Source organism: Falco rusticolus, chromosome 12 (assembly GCF_015220075.1).
Source record: "Falco rusticolus isolate bFalRus1 chromosome 12, bFalRus1.pri, whole genome shotgun sequence".
In the NCBI taxonomy this organism is placed as follows: Eukaryota; Metazoa; Chordata; class Aves; order Falconiformes; family Falconidae; genus Falco; species Falco rusticolus.
Genome location: NC_051198.1, coordinates 2,583,893 through 2,608,256, shown reverse-complemented (window position 1 = coordinate 2,608,256; position 24,364 = coordinate 2,583,893). Strand labels below are relative to the sequence as shown.

The 24,364-nt window shown below is 43.0% G+C and overlaps 1 protein-coding gene across 3 annotated transcripts in view; it reads right to left on the bottom strand.

The window, feature by feature from the left end:
* Positions 1-15,079: 15,079 nt before the first annotated feature.
* The window catches only part of CCDC85A (coiled-coil domain containing 85A), an 81,407-nt gene continuing 72,122 nt past the window's right edge, over positions 15,080-24,364 (bottom strand). For 2 of the 3 annotated variants that reach the window (XM_037405764.1, XM_037405765.1), the window contains one exon: positions 15,080-17,094. In XM_037405764.1, the coding sequence (XP_037261661.1) occupies positions 17,005-17,094 (90 nt within the window). In that variant the 3' untranslated portion in view covers positions 15,080-17,004. Of the gene's footprint in view, positions 17,095-24,154; positions 24,275-24,364 lie in introns of all 3 variants that reach the window. The other variant, XM_037405763.1, reaches the window with a different exon arrangement.

The window sequence follows — 24,364 nt, the reverse complement described above, 5'->3', positions numbered from 1 at the left end:
AGGCAAGATTAAAACTCTTTGGTTGATCTGTATTGATTTTATTTTTCCAGTACTATCTGCCTGATCATACATCTTCCCATTTCCACCTCACTGCTGGGTAGGAGAGGGTGCACGATTCAGCTGAGACTGCAGAGTACTGCATGTATCTGCGTAGCAGAGAAAAAGCCGCCGGCATCCTTGAGTGGTTACAAATTACAGACCTCTCACTAGGGGACCAGACTGGAGCCAGGATCCAGCTTTTAGTGTGCCAGAGCCAAATACGCTAAATTACACTCTCATCTGCTTTACCAAACAGCCACTGTGGCAGATGCAGGCTCCGGCAGGTCCTCGCCCCGCGGCTGGGACCACCTTGCGTGGCCATCCACACTGCCACATCCACAGAGCATGGAGGGGCCATGCTGCAGGAGGGAGACCCTGCTTGTGCTCTGTCACACTTAGGTCAAGTTTAGCCCTCGTACAAGTGCATGCACACAATTTACAGCCAAAACCATCTTGCAAAGCAAAAGATAAGTGTTGCACAACGCAAGAGGGGGCACCAACACCTCCATACTCATCAGCACAAAACCCGTTTCTTTGCAATCCGATAAAACTGATCAGAGAGCATCTCCTGCATGAGCAACCAGTTCCCACCCCTCCTTACTGACTGAAAAGCAGCAGATTATTTGAAAGCAGGAAGCGAACACACCCACACCTCCTTTTCAACCTTGTTAGCATTTGCTAAGCACCATTTCAGCCCTAACATAGGTATTTAACAGGTCCATACTGGAAGTTTTTGAACCTTGCAATCAATACGACTGAGCCACTGCACAAAATTTACCATTGATCTGTGTTTCACTTCATTAAATGTTAGTTTTACAAGGTTCAAAATGGGTCTGCTTAAAATTGTTTTACAGCCTGTGGTTGCATCATCAGCTCTAAATGGCCACGCAAGACTGACTTCAGGCAAACCCGCTGGTCATTTCTTTCTTGCCCTACAACAGTATCACTTCGTCAAACTCACTTTTAAAGTTTGCAACATGTTCAGCAATATTCACTTTAAGCTCAAGTATGCTGACGACACCACTTAACAATAACCCTTTGGGATTCGGGCAAGGCAATGTCACATCCAGCTGCCCCCAATGCATACTCACCTGTAGGTACTGCAAAAGTGATGCTGCAAATATAGATTAATTGCACTCCTGAGAAGCTGCTGCCATACCAACTGCATTTCAGATGTTGCCCCCATATTAAGGAAAAGCCAGTATAAAGATGGGAACATCAAGGCAGCAGCACAGAGAAAGAGGTAGCACGAACAATAAAACTTAAACGGTGGGCACACCTTTTTCTTTGAGTGCTGCTGCTGCCCCAGCTCCGCCATGGCCAAGCTGCTCACCCTGTGGGACCCAAGGAGGGAATCTCTTTAAAATTCTTCTCACTTCAAATATCAATTTTTTTAAAACATACAAGCTCCTCTAGAGTGAGCAGGCACACATGCCATGGCATGTGCCATTAGTGGCTAAAAGACCGTATGATCCTGACATGACTAAGCCATGCAGATCTGCAGCAGTATTAACGTGCACGCTCAGCAAATTAATAATCAATTACAGTTTTACTCTTCTCTTTCTTGATCCACTGAGTTAAGTGTGAAACACAAAATCTTGATTCCTGCTGCACAAGGATGGCTGAGAGCATCTATCAAGTCCTTAGTCCATAGGCAACGCTCTGCATGTGATAAACTATAAGGGCTGATAGCAAACAATCACTCTCCTACCACTACTAACAAACACCATTATTTATCTTCTGGACAAGTTTAATATTTTTGTGCAAATGGTTTTATGCACTAGTATTTCCTCATCTCTATGGCCTTAGGTCACCAGCCTCTATATTTTCACTTCCACAGCCAACAGCTAGTAATGGAGAAAAATATTGTACATGCGTTACAGAGGAGGGGGAAAAAAAAAAAAAAGTTCCACATCAACATGATTCCTTTGTGCTCTGGTTACAAGGTTAGACTTGCCTCTTTATTCTTGTCTCATGTAATTTATTAAACCCTCTGCCGCTATAAAATTAATAGTGAGCCTTGGAGTAGATAAAAATCTATTTATGCAAACAATTGATATACTGCACAAACCATCAGGTAAGAATCAGCATTCTTTAAAATTAAAATATATCTTTTTTTAAAGCATATCAGTTGCTGAGAACTTTGCCACCTACCACCTGCAGGTGCACCGGGGCAGTCAGCCCCTGGCAGGGGCCTCCTTGCTGCCCCCCATCAGGAACCTGATTTTTACAAATGGAAATCTATTCAAGTGTGTTGGAAACTGCTGCTCACTTTTGCTTGTGCTGAGAGCCAAGGCGACAGTCCTGCAGACCGGAGCCGCAACAGTGCCTGGGCATATTGTTCCCCTCGGCGCAGCACTGCGGCCTTAGAGGAAGCACTCCTGTTTAAGTGGGTGTCAGAGAATCAGGTCAGCTCACAGCCCAGGAACAGCAGCTCTCCTGTTCACAAGGCGAGTGATTAGACACTGTGAAAACCGCGAAGTGTTGGATTTAGATTGGTACTGTCTATTACAGAGCTGTGACGTGCCCCATGCCACCATCCCCCAGACGCCGTCCCTGAGGTGTTACACCTCAGTGGTTATGCAGCCCCGTGGCGTTGCTACCACTTTCGGTTGGTACAAGCTCCGTGGCCAGGAGGGGACACGTGCACATATGCTCAGATTCAGAGGGCTGAACTGTGCACACTGATCAAAACCACCCCTGCAATTACATCACAAGGAGTTTCACTAATGTGGCGTTAGCAAAGGCCTTCTGGAAATTCTCCTCCATTGTGTGCTATTCTCCCCCATCCCCCAGTTTTGCTTTGAGCAGAGAAGCCCCGCTAAGCAGAGGCTGGGAAGCAATGCCTTTGATTTACAGCTAAAGCATCATGCAATGCAACCTTTTTATTGTCATCGCCTCCAGGATAAATGGTATTTCTCTGACAGACTGATATTCATACACAAAATAAACAGATACTCCTACAGGATAAAACGAGTGGAGAGCCACTCGGGTCAGAGATCAGCATGATTTTGCAAGGCCCAGCAGCCTCTGCCAATTTGCTTGGCACAGCCACAAAACCAACTCCAGCATCAAGGCAGGAAAGGAGAAGGACTGAAATCAGCTCTCACCCACAAAGTTTTATTCCTCTGAGAAACAACAAAACGCAGATGGTCTTTTTTCTGAGTGAAGACCATTCTGCACCTGGAAAACTCAAGTCTGGAGAAGAGACCAGAAGGTGAAAGGGAGAAATCGGTTTATACAAGCCCTTTGCTTTGCAAACTGAGCCCTACCCCTCTCATCAGCAACAAATGTTCCTGGATGTAACAGTAATATGTGCAAACCAAATGTGGCTCTCAAATAGATGAAGACATTTATTCATGTAGATAAGTAATTTGTATTGACTTTAAAAAACCCCGACAACAGGTTCCTGTTGGAATTTTTAATATAGAGAAAAAAAGCATTAACAATAATGATGCTAATAAGGCTTTTTGGGATCTCCCTTTTTTTTCTGAAATTGTTTTGAAGGAACAGGAATGAAGTCAGAAGTGGATTGGAGGGACCTTCCCTCAGGAGCAAAGTTCAAAAAGCAATATTTTTCTGAGCACTGTTCCCAAAGGCTACCAGGTACTCGCATATATCTTCCAGTGGTACCATAGAAAATGATGTCACATCACATACTAAGATAAACACTACAATAAGACTAAATAAACTAAGCATGCATTTTAGCACCAGGCTCCACAAACCCAGAGTAAACCCCATAAAGACTTACTGATCTCTACCAACGGTTAAGTGCCGCCACTGAGCATATTCACGGGGTTATCCTTCAAGGCATTAACACATCCCATCTGACAGATTCCCCTCTGACAAGTTTTAGCAAAGCATCCCGTGAATCATAGTCCAACATGAAATGAATTTAAGTACTCATGAGCAGAGGAACACCTTGTCCAGACTGGTGTCTTATTCATGTAAAACTATCCCTGTTGTATCTCCACTCTCTCATTGAGCTGCTCTGAGCTGCACAGATTAGTTACACGAGACTGAACGGAAATGGGAGACATCTGATAGATACTGTAAATTCCCTGAAGCCCTTTGAAAAATCTAAGGTTCAAACCAAGAAAAACACCTTTTAAAACTCCTTTAAGCTGATTTTTAATTGCAAAGTATAGCTCACTGCACTTCATCCAGTTGTTTATTTTTTTTTGTTGCAACAGCTGCAATTTGCTGTAATTCAACTAGAACGGTATAGTTTGTCAAGTACCATAGCTGTATCCCTTTGATAAATATCTAGTTGTTCTAATAAGCTCTACTAAAGTTATGAGAGCAAGAGGGCCTGCAAAATACAACCATTTTTGATCACAACAATTAGATTTCTACTGTTTATGGACCAAATTTTCCTAGGAGGTACAGAAGGGAAAATCCACTTGCAGCTGAGGTATATCAAATGGCGTTCAGGAGCTTAGCCAGTGTATTTATCTTTTATTGGAATAGCTTTGTTAATTCCTTTCAACATGCATTATCATTTTTACCATAGTTACAGGTTTATAGCCCCTGGTTCCCTTCCTGGGCCTTAGGCCATTCCCAGCAGTCACTAACAATGGCGATTTACCAATAGTCACAAATGACAGACATGTCATTTCCACCAATTGTGGTAACCATTGCTTAAAGAAAAAAAAAAAAAAAAAAAAAGGAAAAAATCTGCTCAGATGTTTTCATAACAAAGGACTTGCAAGGTTAAATTGAATTTTAAACCTTTTTAATTAGCAAATTTGACAATTTCCATGTAATTTGTCTACTCCTCAGGAAATTTCAACAGAGAGACCAAAATGAGAATAGAAAATGCATCATTGTGAGATAATTTTCCAGTCATTTATACCCACGAAATCCCAGTTAACAGGACTGTGTCTGTAAAGAAGCCATAGAAATGTGAAGGGAATCAGGTCCTTTCTTTTAAGTGACTATCCACCCAGCTAAACCAGCACTACCTTTCCTGGTGAAGTTTAAATATTGTACAGAACACTTGGGTAACTGAAAACAGAATAAAAAATAGGTTTTGTATGCAGTTATAGTTCAGCTAATACTCCAGCATTGCAGGGATATTTTTCCTGCTCTTTGGTCATTTTTTACTCTGTAAAGACAGAAAACTTACAGAACACTTCTCAACAGAGACCAAGCCAGAGCGTTATTTTGGATTGGTTATACAGCTCTCTGCTAATACCATCCTTTAGTTTATACAATTTTAGCTCCTCTCATTCAGGCCACCAGAATTCAGAGCCTAATTATGTGTGAAACAGGAATTACAAATGTGGTTAACAGGCAGTTTAGTCAGAAACCTTTTAGGGAACATATTTAATTACTCCTAGGAAAAAAAAATCCAGCCTGCCTAATATTTCCTCCCCATACAAACAAATAGCATGGGATTAGACTAAATGTCTTTCCCTTTTACAATCACTCCGATTTATGGACTTTACTGTTTATATAGTTTCTATGATGACAGAAAACTAAAATGGAGCAAATACGACTTTGGACATGTATTTTTATAACATACATTCAGAAAGTTGTCCTCAGTCTTTGATACCAATGGCTTCTGAGCATGCACAGTTAACCGTCACCGGTAAGCAGAGGAACAAATTATTTATGTAGGTGCCATTCTGCCCAAGGAAAAAGTCTTTTCCCTCTATGACACGAAACAACTGGAAATCTCAAAATTCCAACCAATTTTTTCCCTTTCAGACTTGCAGAGCTTTGTTGGCAGGGGGACGGGGTCATGCCCTCACACGTGCAAAGTTACAGAGGTCTTAGCGTTTCCCAAATCTTAGCACTACTTTGGAGAGTCTCAAAGAAGGACAGTTCGGGGAGGGGAGAGCTGCCTCTGCCCACAGCAGAGGCTGCAGCAGGGCCAGCCACCACATCCTCCACACCTGCCTTTGAGGGGATGGGGAGGTAGATCAGAGTACCTGGAAAACACAGAGCTGGTAAGACTCCATCTACCCCTAAAAGTGAAAATCAGGTGCAATTTTTTAACATATGAGTACCTGCACTGGGGGTGTGTGCGTGGGCATAGGCTGGGCCGTGAGGCAAGGTGGGGGCTGCCCCAGCCAGGCACAACCGGTTCCTGCTGGTCCCAGTGCAGGCCTCTGCCTCAGGGGAGGCGGCTTCCAGATCAGACAAAATGGCAGCCAGGCAGCTTCCAGAGCAGACAAAATGGCAGCCAGGTGACTTTGAGAGCAGACAAAATGGCAGCCAGCAGCCAGGTGGCTTTAAGAGCAGAAAAAATGGCGTCCAGGCAGCTTCAAGAGCAGACAAAATGGCGGCCGGGGGCTTCGAAAGCAGACAAAATGTTGGCCAGGTGGCTTCAAGAACAGACAAAATGGCGGCCAGGCAGCTTCGAGAGCAGACAAAATGGCGGCCAGGCAGCTTCAAGAGCAGACAAAATGGCAGCCAGGCAGCTTTGAGAGCAGACAAAATGGCGGCCAGCAGGCTTTGAGAGCAGACAAAATGGTGGCCAGCAGCCAGGTGGCTTTGAGAGCAGAAAAAATGGCATCTGGCAGCCTGGTGGCTTTGAAAGCATACAAAATGGCAGCCAGGGGCTTCTAGAGCAGAAAAAATGGTGGCCATGGGGCTTCAAGAGCAGACAAAATGGCAGCCAGGCAGCTTCTTGAGCAGACAAAATGGTGGTCAGGGGGCTTCGAGAGCAGACAAAATGGTGGCCAGCAGCTAGCTGGCTTCGAGAGCAGACAAAATGGCGGCCAGCAGCCAGGTGGCTTCAAGAGCAGACAAAGTGGCGGCCAGGCAGCTTTGAGAGCAGACAAAATGGTGCCCAGCAGCCAGGCCTGAGTGGAAAATATGCGAAGAACAGTCCCATGAGACCAGAGGAGAGCAGACCCAACTCGCCTCGCTGTCCTCTCCAGCTCTGGCATTCAAAGTACAAGAGATAAAACCGAGGGCAGCCACATGAGAGCTAGTACACCAGGGTACATCCCACGGCCACTGGCGACGAGACACAGCCACAGCTTGTCCCAAAACCTCCATGCCGCAGCGCTGACAGAGAGCATGCTGGCAGCTCAGATTGCTGAAAAAGAAATTGCTGATGCAAATTCTTGATTAAGTATTTGAAGTGAGATTTGGCTTCCTGTTGTTTTGCGTTTCTTGGTGTGGTTTTTTTTTAATGTTGACCCATACATAATTTCCCTGGATTCATAAATTTTTTTTGCATTCTGTTCCGTGAATGTGTCAGAGCGACTACTGTTCAATTATAATTTTCACGCTTATTTCATTTTCCAAAATTAAGTGTTAGACCTTTGTAAGATACATTCTCTCTAAACGGCTAGCGTTGCATAGCAGTTTCATTTTATATGATCTTAATTTGCAGATTATTTTTTTTTTAAATACCTTTTGCAGTTAATGTAGCAGCTTATACAGCGGTGAACTCGGAAGTGCTGTGTTAACAGTTGGACTTGATGATCTTAAAGGTCTTTTCCAACCTAAATGATTCTATGATGCTAAGTGGGAATCCTTGGGGTTTGCTAATGACTCCCTGAGACAGAGATGTGGGCAGGAACAAGCCTCCCGGTCCCTTTGTCAGTGGCACAGGACCAAAACTGACAAGGGAATTTTCAGCTGACACTTGAGCATTGCTGAAGGATGCTGAGCATCAATTATTTAATCAAGATCAAAGATAAAACGTTATCTGCGCTTGTCTCAGCACCACTCAGTAGCCGACCAGATCACTATCTGAATGTTATCAAAGACCATCTTCTGTTGTTCCTTCTTCCTGCTAAGGCTGGGATATTAGCAGGGAAAAAGTCAAGTATATAGTCACATGGACTTTTCATCTGAGAAAAGGAAGAGCTTCAAAGGGCTGAGGGAAGCTACTCAATCTGAAGTAGTAACTTTTTGGTTTGGTTTTTTTTTGTTGACGCAACCACTCTTTTTTAATATGAATTTTAATATGAAATTTCTCCAAAATTACCCTAGAGCAGCATGTTTATTGCATGCTGCTGGCACATACCTGCCCTTACATGAATCTGAATTTTCCATTAGCATTTGCAGAAACATTTTGCTGGACACAGTAAAGTTATTACATAACATAAGCACATATGGATTATAGATGCTTTATATGAGTATTCCTGTCATTTACATTCTGTCAGGGTACCGACACAGCTTTTGTCACCATGGTGTTATAAGGCTAATAAAATAGAGCTGAGGGAGGTGATCCTTCCCTTCTGCTTAGCACTGGGGAGACACCTGGAGTGCTGGGTCCAGTTTTGGGCTCCCCAGATGGACATGGTCATACTGCAATAAACCCATGGAGGCCACCAGGATGGCTGGGGACTCAAGCACAAGGTGTGTGCCTCTACCCAGAGGTGCCCAGTAAAAGGATGACAGACAAATGGGAACAGAAAATTCTGTACATATAAGGAAAGCTTTTTCACAACAAGGGTGATCCAACAGGATCAAAACCAGTGCGATGCTGCAGGCGCTGAGGAGTGACCAAGGCCCAGGGATGAGCCCTGCACATCGGGTATGGTCTGGCCCAGAAGTCTGGCCTGCACAGCTTCCCCCTGGCACACAGCCGCTGGCACATTCTCCTGCAGTCGATCAGGCCACTCCTATCCTGTTTACTTGTTATTAATTGTTTCAGCATGTTTTCCAAAGCCTGAATAAATTGTAACTGTTCATCTGTTCACAAGTGACTTGTCAAGGTCCTTAGGTGCCCGACCCCTCTCCTCTGCTGTCACGTGCAGCCAGGCCCCGAACCGCCAGGCAGACCTGCTCTGGCAGACAGCTTCATTATAGCCACATGCTACTGGGGTCAACACAGAATTTAGAGACTGAACTCCAGGTAACATATGGCATAATTTATGATTACAGAACTACACTGGTGCCTTCCTCCCAGTCTACCCAGTTATGCACGGGGCTGCAAAACGTGCAGTACATCAAGATCAAACAGCCCTTTCCAAGCAGGCAAAGGACGATGCCTGCTTTGCCACGGCAAGCCCTCCGTCTGGAGACAAGCTGGCCAGGCCCTCCCCATGGGATACATGAACTATGGGGGTTGCTGGCCCTTCTTGATGGTCCATGGCACCTTCAGATACAGAGTGGCTATTCTCCTGTACAGAAACAAACACTAATGTGCTAATTATGCACCTGTGTCCTTGGAGTTTACTGCCTTCAACATCTATTTCATTCCTCCCCTAATGTTATTAATGAGATTTATGGAGACAAGGTTTCATCATTCATCATAATTTTACTTTTTCTCCCCCCTTTTAAAGTTATTGGCAAAACAAGATGAATATTTTTAGAAAAATTTCTAATTGTAATTAATCTCTAGGAGGCAAAATCTTTTGTTTTGTTTAAGATGTATGCATAATCTATTTACTGTGATTAAATGAAGAAGCTTTTAAGTCCTCTTAGCTACAGGTTACCAAATCTGGACATGATGTGCCCTACCTGTCTGCCGGGAGCAGACCGTCCCAAAGGAGCAGGTTTTACTTATAAGTCACTCATTCAGATGCCACCAAATGCAAAGATATAAATAACCAGTTTTGTTACAGACCTTTTTGGTTTTGATTTTACCTTGGGTTCTCCTTTGAACTGTCTAGTACCCATATCCTGATCAGGAAAGCTAAGAAACTGTGTTGGGAGCCTTACCAAGAGAAATACGCTGCCTTTTGGCAGACAACAGACTTTGCTCAAAAGAGCGCAAGACCCCGTCCTGCAACACCGTCTAACCGCACCCCGCGCCGGGCCATAAGCTATCCTAAGTCCTGCTTGTTTCAGCGACCTTCAAGTAAAACCTGGTGTATGCCTATGTGTACCTGGCAAGCAGACCCACAGAGCACACCTGAGCACCTGAGTAAAAGGGAGGCTGCACCATGCTACGTATTGATCCTGGCAACTAGGAAACTAACAATACATACTATTCTGCTACTACACTGTGCATCAATTCAGTAGCAGCTCTTAATTCATGCATCATTATGAAAGGCTTGACAGCTACAATGTGTTTTTTTTAAAAAAAAAGTGTTTTCAGCATGAAAAGGCATCTAACATATGCTCTCCCTCCAGCCCTAGTGACCTGTTGGCCATTTAAGGCTCCCAGCAGTTCTGCCAGTGCAGTGTGGTGCCCTGGCACTGTCGCACCAACAGACTAACATTTCTGCAGGAGCTGACGGATGGCGGTGCCAGGAGGCAGCTAAGCAAGGGCAGAGGGGATCGTGGTTCAGCAACACATAAACTGAACCACAAAGCTTGCAATTCAGAGGTCCTTGTGCTATTTGTGGTATCTTGTTCCCTCGGAGAGACGATTTCTTCCCATGCTGTGGAAGATTTGTCTTTCTAGATGGCACCACCCAGAGCAGAAGGCCTCCAAGAAGAAGTTTTTGCAGTTATGCATAATCAAAGCTTCAGTAAAAGAAAGCTAAACCAGAGCAATCACTAGGACCTGTTACAAAACAGTAAGAAACACCCTTTAACCCCAGCCAACTCCTCCTCTGTCTTTTCATCCACTTCCTACAAACTTGGCTGCACACAAGTTCACCATCACTTCCCTTCTCTATTCAGCCATGCAACCACCTGCCCTGAACAGCAATGACTCCGGTCCTGCTGCCCGAGTGCAGGGTGGTTAACCACGGCTGAGAATAACTCGCTTCTGGCATTCAGTACCACAACTTCTTCCCTGCTGCCTTGGTTTTATTTGTCCATGGCTACAAATGCTAATGTTCAGCTAAGCTGTTCTGAGACACCACTCACATGCTGCAGAAAAAAAGCATAGGAGGAAAGTAAAACCTCCAGTCAACATTTGGTAGGCTGTTGGCAGCACAAAGCCAGAGTGCCCAAGTGACGCATCCAAGCCCAAAATACCCAGTGCAAGATTCCAGAACCTTTTGTGAGAAGCCAAAGGGATGCTGCAAAATGGACATAACAACAGGCTTGAAAAATAAATACTGAGAGGAAGTGTGAAAGAATGCATTGCTTTAACATCAGTGTAAGGTGAGAACACACGACGTCATTCATCTTGCACTTAATTGTAAGCACATGTTCAGGTTCCAGCCTGAAGCAAGGAGTTAATTCTCCAATTATTTCACAGGATTACGACATTTTTTCTTCCCCAGGAAATGTAGTGTTATTGTGAAGCCCATCCAGACATGCTATTTCATAATTAATACTAAATAAAAAGTGAATTCTCTTCTTTGTCTAAATAGTTTGCTTTGGGCTCAGCTAGGAGCCGCAATTAGCAAGACAGCCTCCCCGAATGCATTTGATCTGCCACAGGGTGTCCTGCTGTGTATCAGAAGAACAAACCTGATTTCACACAATCCATGGGGTTTATGCTGGCTAGATGTGCTATAATTAAAATGATCTCCTCCCCCCCGACCACCACCCAAGGGCTTGTGTTTTTTTGTGGAGAGGCACGCACATACCTAATTTAACAGTTTTGTTGATTTACACTTCTGCTCTTTACCAGTTCCCTTTGTAGCATTTACTGTTTGTAGTTTGGTGCAGAAACTGGGACCTGTTATCATTTGTGTTATAGGTTCATTTTATTAGCAGGTATAGAGGAACAGTTCCCATGGAAACATTTCCATGTTTCATGGCATACTTTTCCTGGGATTTTCAAGGTTGTGTAGGGTGGGCTCTGGGGTGCCCTGGGGTTTTCTAAATGGGCACATGGAGCAGCCTGTGAACACTTCCCCTTCAGCAGGGGGAGAAAAATAATGTATTTTTAGATTGTGTATTTCCTCTCTTATGAAGTCTAACACCTGTGAAAACAGAGCAGCTTGAAAGCCCCACACCAGAGACTGATGTTCAGGCCAATTCCCGCCACTCTGACAACAAACCAAATCCTAGCTTGAAAGGCCACCTCAAAACCCAGGACAGCGTTTCCCTTTCACTCTCCGACCTTTACACTTAAGCCAAGAGTGATTCTGTGGTTAAACAGGGCTTAGCACACTCACCTGAGCCATGTTCCTTGTGTCACTAGGGTCTTTCAAAGCTTCTTGGAAAAAAACCATACCACAAACAAACTCTACACTCTACAGCTGAGGTGCTCAGGCCCAGGGAACACTACTGCTCATGGGCCAACCCTGTCACCTGGCATTCATCAAGAGCAACACTTAAAAGAGTCACATGTGAAAATGTTAGACCACCTTATTTCCTTATTTCTCACAGGCCTCTAGGATTGCCACACACACAGGTGTGCTGCGTAGCAAATGCGTTGTAGCATTAGTCGCCAGAACACAGCAGAGATTCACCTGCAGCCTGGACCCTAGCAAGACGGGTCCCCATCCCCCTTAGCTTTGTCCTCTTCCTTTCCAGAGTCTGGGAATGGGTTCCCAGTTATTTTTTCCTTTACTTTTTCATCTTAAAGCTTTAAAAAAATGATTTATTTACATTTACTTCAACCTATTCACAGTACTGAGGAAACCCTCCCCAAAGAAACGTCAGACTTCAGAGCCACTGAAGAGATAATTATAACAAAATTCAAGTGGAGAATAATTATCATGTTCAAAAAACCATATTAAATAATTCATTATTATTATTTTGGCACTTGTTTCTGAATGAGGTGTGTAGGAAGCCATTCCAGACAGAAGCATGTAATGAAGTCCCTGGGGTCCTCCCCCACCAGCCGGTAGCGTAAGAACCACCACTCACACTTGGACAAGACTGGAGCTACCCAGTCTGGTTCCAGCACAGACATATCAAGATCAGAAGATGCTATGGTTTTATTTATTTTTCCTCATCCCCAGTGAATATTTCTCAGTTTTCTAATTACTGCCACGGAGGTGTCTGAGCTTTCTCAGTTAAGACAGACTCAAGTAAGGTTTATGAGTCTGGCCCATGTTATCTCTTAAGTTTTTAAAATGTGACAGTATTTTTATTTATGTAAGATTATTTAAAACTTTATTCTCATTTGCTTTACCGTTTCTGGGCTACCTGACTCTCCACCAAACTCAGGAGGAGTGCCCAGGAGCATCCCATGTAGTCTTACTAAGCCTTCCTCTCCTCTCTGATCTTTTTGCGAAGTAAAACCCCATGAAGAGTCTGGAGTCATCAAGGAGGTGGGGAGAGGTTCTTTAAAAAAAAAAAAAAAAAAAATCAACCACCAACAAAAAAATCACGAACAAAAAAACCACAACCAGAAAAAAAACCCACAGGAACCAAACCCCAGAAGAATCATTACTAGCAAGAAGATAATTTGCTCTTTCCTCCTTTTACAGTTTCTCCCTCCCTCTTGCTTCCAATGCTGCATGTATCAGATGCGAGTTCCCAACTCTGGCAAACACCATCTTGTGATTCACTTCTAGGCCTGACTGCATGTGCTATGAAGTACCAAAACCACGAGGCAGCCCAGCAAGTGCCTGTTCACTAGTTGGCAAAACTATGAAAAACCTCTCTTTATTAAATCCAGGCAGAACTGCTATTAAGTCAGCTGTTCCTACCTTCGGGTTTTGGAATGACCAGAGTCGCAGAGCTACTGGCTGGCTTGGGTATGTTTGTGGTTGGGATCCCTGTGTACATGGTTCACCCGAGCCTGGAAGACACAAGCGTGGAGATATAAGGAGGTCTTGGCATTATATACTGGTATTTGCCAGTCCATTCTGCAGGAACTCAAAGGACAGTCTCATAAAGACTTTTCCCTCTGCTGGTGAGGTCAGTATGAAGAACTCACACCACCCTGTGACTTATTTCAAAAACATATAAAGAATTAACCAGTGCCCTGGCAAGAGGGGTGGTGTTCACTGTGGAGGTACCTGACAGCAACACAGAAAGCTTGTGGGTCATTTGGTGTTTGGGCGGCACGAAGGAGCGTTGGGCTGGGAGCCATCCCCACACCACAGAAGCAGTTTGGGCTGGCTGGGCTCAAAGCACAGTGGCTTCATGCCACCACATTCATAAACATCTCCATCCACAGCAACCTTTGAGGAAACGGGATCTACTGAAACCATTCTCTTGCTGAAAAACAAACTGCCATTCTTTACCTTCTAACCCCTCAGCAAAGCAATCTTCTCCACTCCAGAATGTAAAATCCACTGACTACATATACTGCGCAACGGCTATTTAAAATTCACTCACACAGTGAATTTTATAGCTCATTCATGCTCAGCTTAGAAGCTAGGAATGGCCCCGTAACAACATGTGAAATTTTTTGACTGAACCAGAACTATGCTAAAAACAACTGAATGAGGAGTCCACGAGGCTTGGCACAATTACGTTTCACTGAAAAACACCTAACCATGTGGGCAGAGAGCAAGACAGACAAGATGAAGGCCTGTAACTACTACAGCAATTTTTATTCATTAGTATAGAGACATATCAGCAGGCTACAGGACCTCTCAAGAGCACTGACCTCTTCTCCACACACTGCACACTTTCTCCTCTTAGTAAGCTGTACTTTTAGGAACCCCCACTGGAATTATTAGCTTCAGCTTCAAGATATTGATTGTAATAAGTCTTATTTTCCCTGAAAATGTAGTGCAAATTCTCTGCTCGCTGGCACAAGCAGTAACAAGCAGCCCTTTTCACCGCACCTTCCCCCGACACAGGCAACCCGTGGTGGGATGAGGGAGCCCAGCCCCGGGGCACAGATGCAGTAGGCACCAGAGGCCACCAACACACAACAGGACACAGCCAGCCTCCCCCAGTACCCCAGACGCGCCTGTATCTCTTACCTGAGCAAAGCCGCTCGCAGGAGCGCCATATCACCCCGTCCTCCCCTCAAAGCTGCCCCGTGTGAGAAGCAGGAAGGAAGCGGTGCTGGCTGCCCGTGCAGCACAGCTGGTGAGCTAACACATCGCACCTGGGGCACGCAGCTGGTGGCAAGCTGGAGCAGACTACCTACAACACATACACAGTAGCTACTTCATTTAGCATGAAAGATAGAAGTGAGTTCATGCATCTGTTATTTTTTAAGACAGCAGGAGATAACTAGCAGAAATCCACAACATGCAGCTAATTTCTCAAGCAAACAGGAAACATTTTAACACAGCTCCTTCAAAGCAAACTGCATGTGAGCCCAAGCACCTCGTGGCTTCCGTCATTAAAAGAGAGCAAACAACAGTGAGATTCTATAATTTATTACCATTGCTAAGATGAACACAGATACTTGATATCCAATCATATGCAGAACTGTAAAAAAATAGTTTTAATACAGTATCAAAATTTACACAAGTGTAGTGTCAAAAGACCAGTGTCCCTCAAACTAGCCCCTGCACATACATACGGCAGGCACAAGTACATGTTTTACATTTTTTCATACATACATATAGATATATAGGAATACAACAATTGAAGTTTAACTATGCAAACAATATGTACGGGAGAAAACAACATGTAAAGATAACAGACAACTGTTTGGGCTGGGTTATATATAAGAAATTACGCAAGAGTACAATGTTTCAAAATGGAAGGCTGGATTCTGCATTTCCAACTCGAGGCAGAGTGAACAGGAGTTTTGCCCGAGAAAGCAATGCTGGATCAGAGGCCTCACATCAAATGGTACCAAGTAAAAACAACAACAGAAACCAATATAATTACTGCTGAAAATTAACACGCTTTTTCTGGAGACAGCAGATTTACATCATACTCTTATGCATTCCACTGCAAATAGCCCACAAATACAGCATGTTGCAAGCTCAGAGAAAACAGAGGTTCCGACTTTGGCTCAAATCTTAATAACCAAGGACAAACCAGAAACCCAGGAATTGTTGCATTCCTATTTTTTTTTTTCTTTTTAATTTTTATTAGTCTTTTTGATGCTCAGCTATGGTAAAAAGTTAAGCAACAGCATTCAGTCACAAGCCTGTTGCACATTCATACATGAAACTATCTTAGATAGTTTTAGATATACACAGCTGTTTTAGATCTACACAAAATACCTATCATTGCAATTCAATACACACAACTAGTATCATACACATAGATAAAAATAAACTAAGCACATCTAGGGCGCCGTCTGGTCAAATCTCTGGCAATCTGAACAAGAGCTTTCTGACTCATAATAATGAATGACATGCTCCAAGTATAATAAAACCTTTTTCTTTGAAAGAATGCTACAGTGGCAAGAAAAGCTTTTTTATAATGCAGTGCAATCTCTTAGATCCTTATAGACTCTTGTTAAATAAACCAGCATGTCTCTAAATTAAACAGTAGAAATTAGCATCCTGACAATTGGAAAATGCTTTCCAAAAAAAACCCCCTCTGATGGAAATTCTGATTTGAGACCTGTAACAGTGATACCTAAGTATTCTGCTCATTAAAGGGCTGCAAGCATCATACACGTCTTCAGAAGATGTGCATCAAAGTGAATCGAAAAGAAAGCTATCTTTACTTTCATTTAGAAAGAAATTGTGTTTCACTACAAGTACTGTAGTTATGCTACACTACTGGCTGGTTAGGAGACTTTATGGTCTTTAGCACCTCCAAAGGCAGGTATTCTACGAAAGCAAAAAAATCACCTGGAAATTGCCTAAGCACCATTAACTGATACTTTATAGACTGAAGTGTGAGTTACTAAGAAGTGACTTTCTCAAAACTGCGGAGACAAAAGGCACAGTTTATCAATGTCTCTCCAGTCTGGTGAAAAACCTCTGTTAAATCCAGTGGAAAATTCGTTCAAACTTACTAGAGGTTCACTGTAACTAACCAAAATAAAACTTATTTCATTTAACTCCTGCAGAATCCCGATTATCTTTTAGTTAGGATGGAAATACCTCAGTGCTTCTAAATGTGGCGTGTTGAAGTGACGATGTGGCGGCAGCGTTTCACTAGCCAGTATACTGAAACAGCAGTATTGAGGAGACACTGACGGCACGGCTCCTCTGAAAGACCTCTGTGCAGAACCTCTACTAGTTTCCAGTGAAGTCTCTTGTAGTGCATACAGACACCCTGTCGTCAGCTGGGAAGTCACTGTGGACGTAGTCAGTTCTTTCTCTCTCATCAGCAGTTCAAACTCTTTCTCTTCAGAAAGGACTTTCTCCGGGCCTTTTACATAGGTCCTTTATACTGATTTCCTGACAAATGTTGTCTAATGCCAGGGCACGACCCTGCAGCATCTCCAAGTTTCCTCCACACAACCTAAAGGGAGGACGGAAAGCGATCTCATTATCACCAGTTAAGATGTACTGGCGTTCACATAGACATGCATCTGGGAACGCCACATCTTCATTACACAGACCATGCAGTACGGTAAGGACAGAGGGGAGGTACACACAAGAGGAAAGAACATTTCTCATGGGATACAACACTCCTGAACACAGAAAGCACATGCTTCTAGGTAAAAATGATTAAAAACAGAGACAAATGAACTAGCACGTGCATCATCAGGAGATAATATGCGTCAGATACAAGACTGAGGGCATTTAAAGGCCTCAACTGAAACTTTGTTCAACTACTTCCCAAACCACACCTCTTGAAGAACACAATGCAGAAGCACAAAGCTCAGCTCAGAGGAGCCTAAACGTTTCCAGTTCAAAACGCACAGAGCAGTCCTCTTTTTCAGAGAATTTACTTGCTCTCTTAAAATCAAACAAGGCATTAGAAGTATTTATTTATTTCATTTTTTTCTTCCTTGAGATTAGAGGAATTGTGCACGTAGTCATTGTTCTATACATGCTTGTGTATTTTGTTGAACCACAGCAAAATCGACAATTTAGCAGAGGTTAGCAATTTTTTTTCTCGGCGTGCTCCATACATTATAAAGGTTTCCTTCCTCATATTCAACCATCTACTCCCATTCATGACTGCATAATATCCATGTTACAATTATGGAATTAAAAATACAGAGAAGTTATACCCCAAAACAATTGGGAAAGTATTTTATAATGATTTATAAAAAGATTGACCCATTACAAGCAGGAGACTCAGTAGTAGCTTGTGTTGTACCACCAGGCGTCTCTTCCAGGAACCACCAGGAACAAGGGTGGTGATTATCAACATACTGTGTATTGCAATTTAAGATTATTTCTTTAATAAGTTTAATGATAACCAACTAGCAACCAGCTGAAGTATAACTGCTGCTAACTAAATCACTCATTAATCTCTGAACCCATAGCAATATGACTGTCAAGAAAGGCAACAACTGTTTTCCATTGTCGTTATTTATTATTTGTATTTTAGCAGCGCCCAGGCTGTGTGAACAGAGACTGCATTAGCTCAAACCGAACAGACACAAAGCAGCCGGACCCTGGGAAGTCAACCTCCTGAAAAGACAGTTCCTACAGCTGATGAGCAAAGGCAGAACGACCCCGAGGTTCTGTGCAAGAGGTGGGAATATAACCCCGTTCCTCTGAGCCTTTGCTGAAGAAAACCTGAGTCCAAGCACAAAAAACAGAAATACTCCCAGATTGGAAGTAGTAAGACTACAACACAGGGCCAAGAAAATTAAAGTCCTTAAAAGGAAACTGTCTTTAATGCTAATGGCTGGGCATAACCTAAACCCTGCAAACTTCCCATATGACCAGAATCTTGCTGCCTGAAGTCAGAGGTTATCATGATAAAAATATTAATGTCTTTTAGTTATGTTTGCTGTATTGCGAAACACTGTGCCACAGTGCAAGCATGAAAAATGGGGTTTCAGTGAAACCTTCTGAATCGGCTGTCCACGGCAGAGCCATGGGAAATGGCAGAGGGCTGGGTATGACGAGACAGGTGTTTCTTTCCAATGTTTGGTCACTGATTTTCCTAATTTAATATTATCAGAAAAAGGGGTGTCTAGGATAGCTTTCGTGAGAAGGCACATTGTACCTACATATGCCTTTCAACATTTTTTCTGGTCAATAAACATTAGACAATATTTACTAAGCAGCTAGTGTTGACACAATAATAAACTAAAAGGTGACACTTGCAGAAGTCCTTTATTTCCAGCTGAACAAATGACCCCTGATTGCCAGGAAGGTTCAAACGCATACAAGAAAAAGCTGACATCTTAAGCAGAATTGACAAGGTGGGGTCAAAAAGGAATACTCATGCCATTTTTATGGGTGGAAATGGAGAAATCTTTATCAGCAACCACTTTTGCTTGTGCATACAGTGCAACAGACACCTGGACCTCAAAGGCATCACAGTAGTTTTATTTGGCTCCTTTTCAGAAACACAGAATGATACAGGATAAACTTCTGCAGATTTATCACCAGACTCTCCTTTTGTGCTGTCATATGTACAGTTCATTGCACGCTCATGGTAACTGTACATACTGCTGCCTTCGCTGCACATAGATATTTGGCCTTCTGCATTGTATATGCATTTTGGTTTTGCACATAGCGTTTTTTTCTTCTCAATTCACTAGTTCAACACTGACTTGTCACAAACAGCACTAAAGGAATTCCTTTGCATTTACAAGCACTCAAAAGAAAATTGAATACTTAAGCATTCCTGAATGTGTTTTAATCAGCTGTGACAGAGTAGAAAGCCCAGTACCAAAAATGTCAATCAGAATTTCAGCAGAAAGCTTGACTAAATAAAGGACAGGTATGATGTTCATGATACAATCTTGGCAATTCATTTCTAGTTTACTTCCAACACACCAGAGTGAAAGGCTGGAGAAATCTTCTGGAAGCCAGACGGAAACCTGCACCCTAACTGCAGAGAGCAGCCACATCACTGCCAGCTGTGGTGGTGTTCCAGGCCCATGGTACTTCATGTGCAGCACAAAATACTCACGGAGATCTCCAGGCTCCCTGACCCCTCTTGCCCAGCTTCCCACCAACCCCATATGGCATATCCCAGGTCCCCTTTGGCTGCCAGCCCAGGTGAGCTTGCTGCAGCCCTGTGAACAAAACTTACCGGTAGGCCTGAGGAAAATAATGAACACCCCTTCAGGCTTAATCCAAACATTCCTGTGCTTTGAAATTACCTCTGTGCCCACTAATACATGATTAACTACCTCTAAACCTGCTGCTACATATTGCTATGTTCTCCTAAGACAATGCAAGTATATAAATACAAAGCAAAACCATTCCAAATATGCTGTTGATGAGGTGGTTACCAATACCATATGCACATTCTGAGGAGCAAATTCCCACATCCATTATCTTAATAAAACATCAACATCATCATACAACACCATAAAATTCCTACAACATGAATTATACATCCAAATTGCATTTTGGTACCAATCAAGACTATGCACCAAAATTATAGAGCCCAAAATGAAACTTGTCATCATTCCACTGTTTTCAAAGGCAAAACGATGCCATGGCAAACGTTTCACGTAAAACACCCACAGTGCACAAAGCTGCAGCAAGAGTGAGCTACAAACTGGAAGGAACTGCAATGAGAATGCAAAAGAAAAGAAACATTATAATCAATTCATCACAAATCCACTCTACTCTTAATATGGGCTAGATGAATGCAAAAAAAGTAAAACCAGAAAGGAAAATGCCAAGTATTTTGAAAGTATAATAACACATCAATAGTCAAACCAGACATAGATTATGAAAGTCAGAAGAAAAGGTAGCATTTCAGTGCCAGCAGCAGAGCTTTGAATGGCTAGGGAACAAAGAGACAAGGCAGAATACAAGTATATATTTGGGATTTACAAAAATGAATTGATAATGTCAAATTTAGTATATTAGCATTTTAGAAGTGGCATTACTTACATCACGAGAAGTCTTATGGATTACTATTAAATATGTATTAGTTAGAAACTGCTTTTTTAGCCATAAATTCCAACAGAATAGTGTAGGCAGGAAATTACATAGGTGCCATTGTTCAGATGGGGAAACTGAGGCTGCCAGACTTCATCGTACTTGCTAAATTTTATTCTTCTGAAGTTTGAATTCAGGTCAGCTGAGTCATACAGTACTTTATCCCAGATATATTATCACACATAGATTTTTCCGATCAATACTAACCAACATGTTAAAATTAAACTGTTCCTAATAAAACAGTAATTACATTACAAAACCAGTAATAGACTTAATTTCCATATAATATTTTCAAAGGCATGTTGTCAGCACTTAAACAAAAAGATACTTTGCATCTTCAGGTGTTTCCAGCTCAACATGGAATATCAAGTTAAACACCTCAAACTTATACTGCACATTTCTCCAGCCACAGCTTTTTCTGTCTCATTAAAGGTAGTGGTAAGAGTCTTAAAGAGTCTTTAACAGACTGCTAATTTATATTTTCCTGAGCTTCCAAGACAAACGTATGTTGTTGGTTTTTTTTTAAAAAAAGGAAGTTTTCCTTTACAAATTTGTTTTCCTGCCACTAATACAAGCAGTAGTATATTTAAGCTTTCATAGGTCCTTCCTGAGTGTGGAAGTAGTATATACATATACATATATAACTGACCAATTGCATTTAAAGATAATTAGACTGATTACAGTGCTCTGGATTTCAGGGCAGAAGGGATCATTAAATCTTCTTGCCTGACCTCCTGGGTACCACAGAACACTTACTTTTCTGCAGCAACTCCTATACTTAACCTCAGACCTTGTCTTCCATTAAATATACCTCAATTCAATTTGCAGACGGCATAGTGGAGTTTCCAGTAGGAGACGCTGAACTCAGGATAGGAAAACCCAACGCAAGTTTCACCAGTAAGCTTGTGTCCTTGGTCATTCAGGCAGTCAGACTAAGAAACCACCGTCATTCCATAAACCCTGGTCTGCAAAGCAAACCTATGTGGAATATGCACATCTCCACGCACAAGCATGAAGTTTGGCCATACACAACTTACAAAAAGAAACAAAAGCACCCTGCCATATGGAATAACTACTTATATATCCCCAGTGATACCAGTTGCACTAGGGAATAATCCCATAACCACGGGCAGGGTGGGGAAGATGGCCAAGGCCCAGGCAGGGGCGCACACACACAGCAATTTCTTCCTTCAGCCACCCTGCGCGATGGATCAGATCATGGAAGAGCCCTTCCCAGACCAGCTGCATGGCAAAGCTCTCCTCTCTCTTTCACCGCTGCCTCCCAGTAGGAGATTCACAGGCAATATATTTTTTTGAACATCTCCTCATCACTCAGGAACAAAACTAGCAGTAACCTCCCTCTGTTTTCTTATGGATCTGTCCCTTTAAAATACATTCCTGCTGTTTAGATTCCTTGCTGTGCAGAAGGGGATTGCACTAACAATGAGGTTTTGTAACAAAGACTATTCCTGTTTTGCAGGAATTCCAAATTGCCAAATTTGTAAAGAAAAGCAGGCTCCTGACGTCGGCTTGTTCTTCCTCCTGCATCTGATTCTGACAAGTGATGCAAGTGGGAGCTCTGCATTCCCCAGAAAGGCAGGATCAAACCCATACGCTTCACCAGGGGAAACAGCAGGGTCTCCTGCCCGGCTGGGAATGGGGAAGTCTCTCTTTAGCTGACAGCTCACTTCCATTCTGAATATAACAGTATCATTTTTATCTATTTCTGCCTGCTGCAATACCTCCTAGCAAACCAAAAGCTGAGCTTTCACATCATATTGAACTAAATTCTGTGAATTTCTTATCAATCCATTTCAGCTACCAAGATATCAGCTGTTGTTCAAATATTTCACTTACTGCAACCAACTATCACAGGTTGTCAAAAGCGTGTTGTTAAATGTCCTTTCAGGGAAATGTCTTTCCCAATGGGTATTTTAAGAGAACTACAAAAGGCTTTTTTTGATAATTATGCATGATCTCTTGACAAAATTACCTGGCATAGCTTTATTTTCTAGGCAACAGCAGGTGAAATATATGGGAAGGTGCAGACAGGACTGCGAGCACTCCTCCACAGCGGGGAATGGTGGTTCATCGCGCCTCTCCTGCACGAGGGCGAGACCAGCGCACTCCAGAGCGCTGCCGAGGGGGATGTGGTCGGGGGGGCCGGTACAGAGGGGACCTGCAATTGTGTGCATGGGGAGAGGGGCTCAAGCACTCTGCTGCTACTTGCCCCCTTCTGATGCCAGTAAAACAGGCGAGGTGGCTGCAGTGAATCCCTGCGCCCAGTTATGTTACAGGAAGGGATCTGATTGCTGTAATTTGTGCACAGTTCACTTGCATAAACCTATTTCCTCAGGCTTCATGGAGGAGAAGTCAATGTCACCCAGCCATGTGGAAGATAATCACCCTGTGCATAAACTCAGATGTCTAGGCAAGTCTACAGCACGACTGAGCTCTTACTGTGCACCGTGCATCGCCACAAAGCTCCAAAACAGAGCAAATGTCTACAAAATTCCCTTGCAGCTCTCTGAATGAGTGCAAACCCATACCCTCCAAGTAACCAGCACGTCCCTGCAACATCTGTATCGGTGGGGAATAATACCCACTAAAACGAATTAATATTAAAGCAGTTTAGCTAATGAGTGAAGTACAGGTGAGATGTGCACAAAGCACCAGAAAACAATCATGTCGGAGCCAGCACTAGGAGACAGGAATAGAGAGTCCCTGCTCTCTGCTCAGCTCAGCATCAGTTCTTAATCCTCCCCAGAGGAGCACGGACACAACTGACGCCCATGCTGCAGTGGGACAGTAAACTCTGCCACTTGTTGATTCAGATCACCTGATAAACCATTGCATCTTGCAACAGCTTTCTAAGTTTCATTAATTGCAAGGGTTTCGCTGATGACATAGGTAAGAACTTGCAAACTTGCCCCTCTGATTGCTGGTGTCAATTGCTGTTTATCAATGCAACACAGGTCTTTGCAATCCAACCCTGACTTCAGAGTAAACCACATCTGCTCTCAGTTTCAACAGTGACCTTGGGATCATGATGCATGAGTCTTCAGCCCAAAGTTCTGCTATTTTTATTACAAATATACCATGTGCATTGGTTTTATCTTTGCATGAAAGTATTTCTCTCTGCATGGGTTACAGGAATCCATTATATTCCACTGAAGAACAAATACGCAACCTAGATAAAGTAGAAAGACTTCCTTGTTCAGAAAAACACCACTTTTCAGCTTCGAAAGAAAAACTGTGCAGATGTAAGTAATTTGGAGAGCAGCTACAGCTGGCATCACCCCCATCATAAGGGCTGATCCCTGCCCCAAGAAACACACAGTCCACAGATGCAATGAGTGACAAACAGAAAAACAATCCCGCTCATGACAGTAACATCCCAGCGGTGTCCACAGGGATGTTGCCAGGACAATACGACATGTGTTGAGTAACAGACACGATGTTTTGCATGGACTGTACCGGAGGAGCGTTACCTTCAGAGCATTTACCACTGAGTCAGACTGCTGAGAGGCTGAGCCATGTCCACTGACGCTAGCTGGCTCGTTTGCAGAGCAGTAACTCCCCTCCGCCCCTCCTGGCATCCTAATGGGATCCTTTGCAAAAAATTAAAAACTATTTAATAAAGAAAAGGGTTGGTAACTAATTAAAACAGATGTCAGTTATTTATTGGTCTTTTTTAAAAG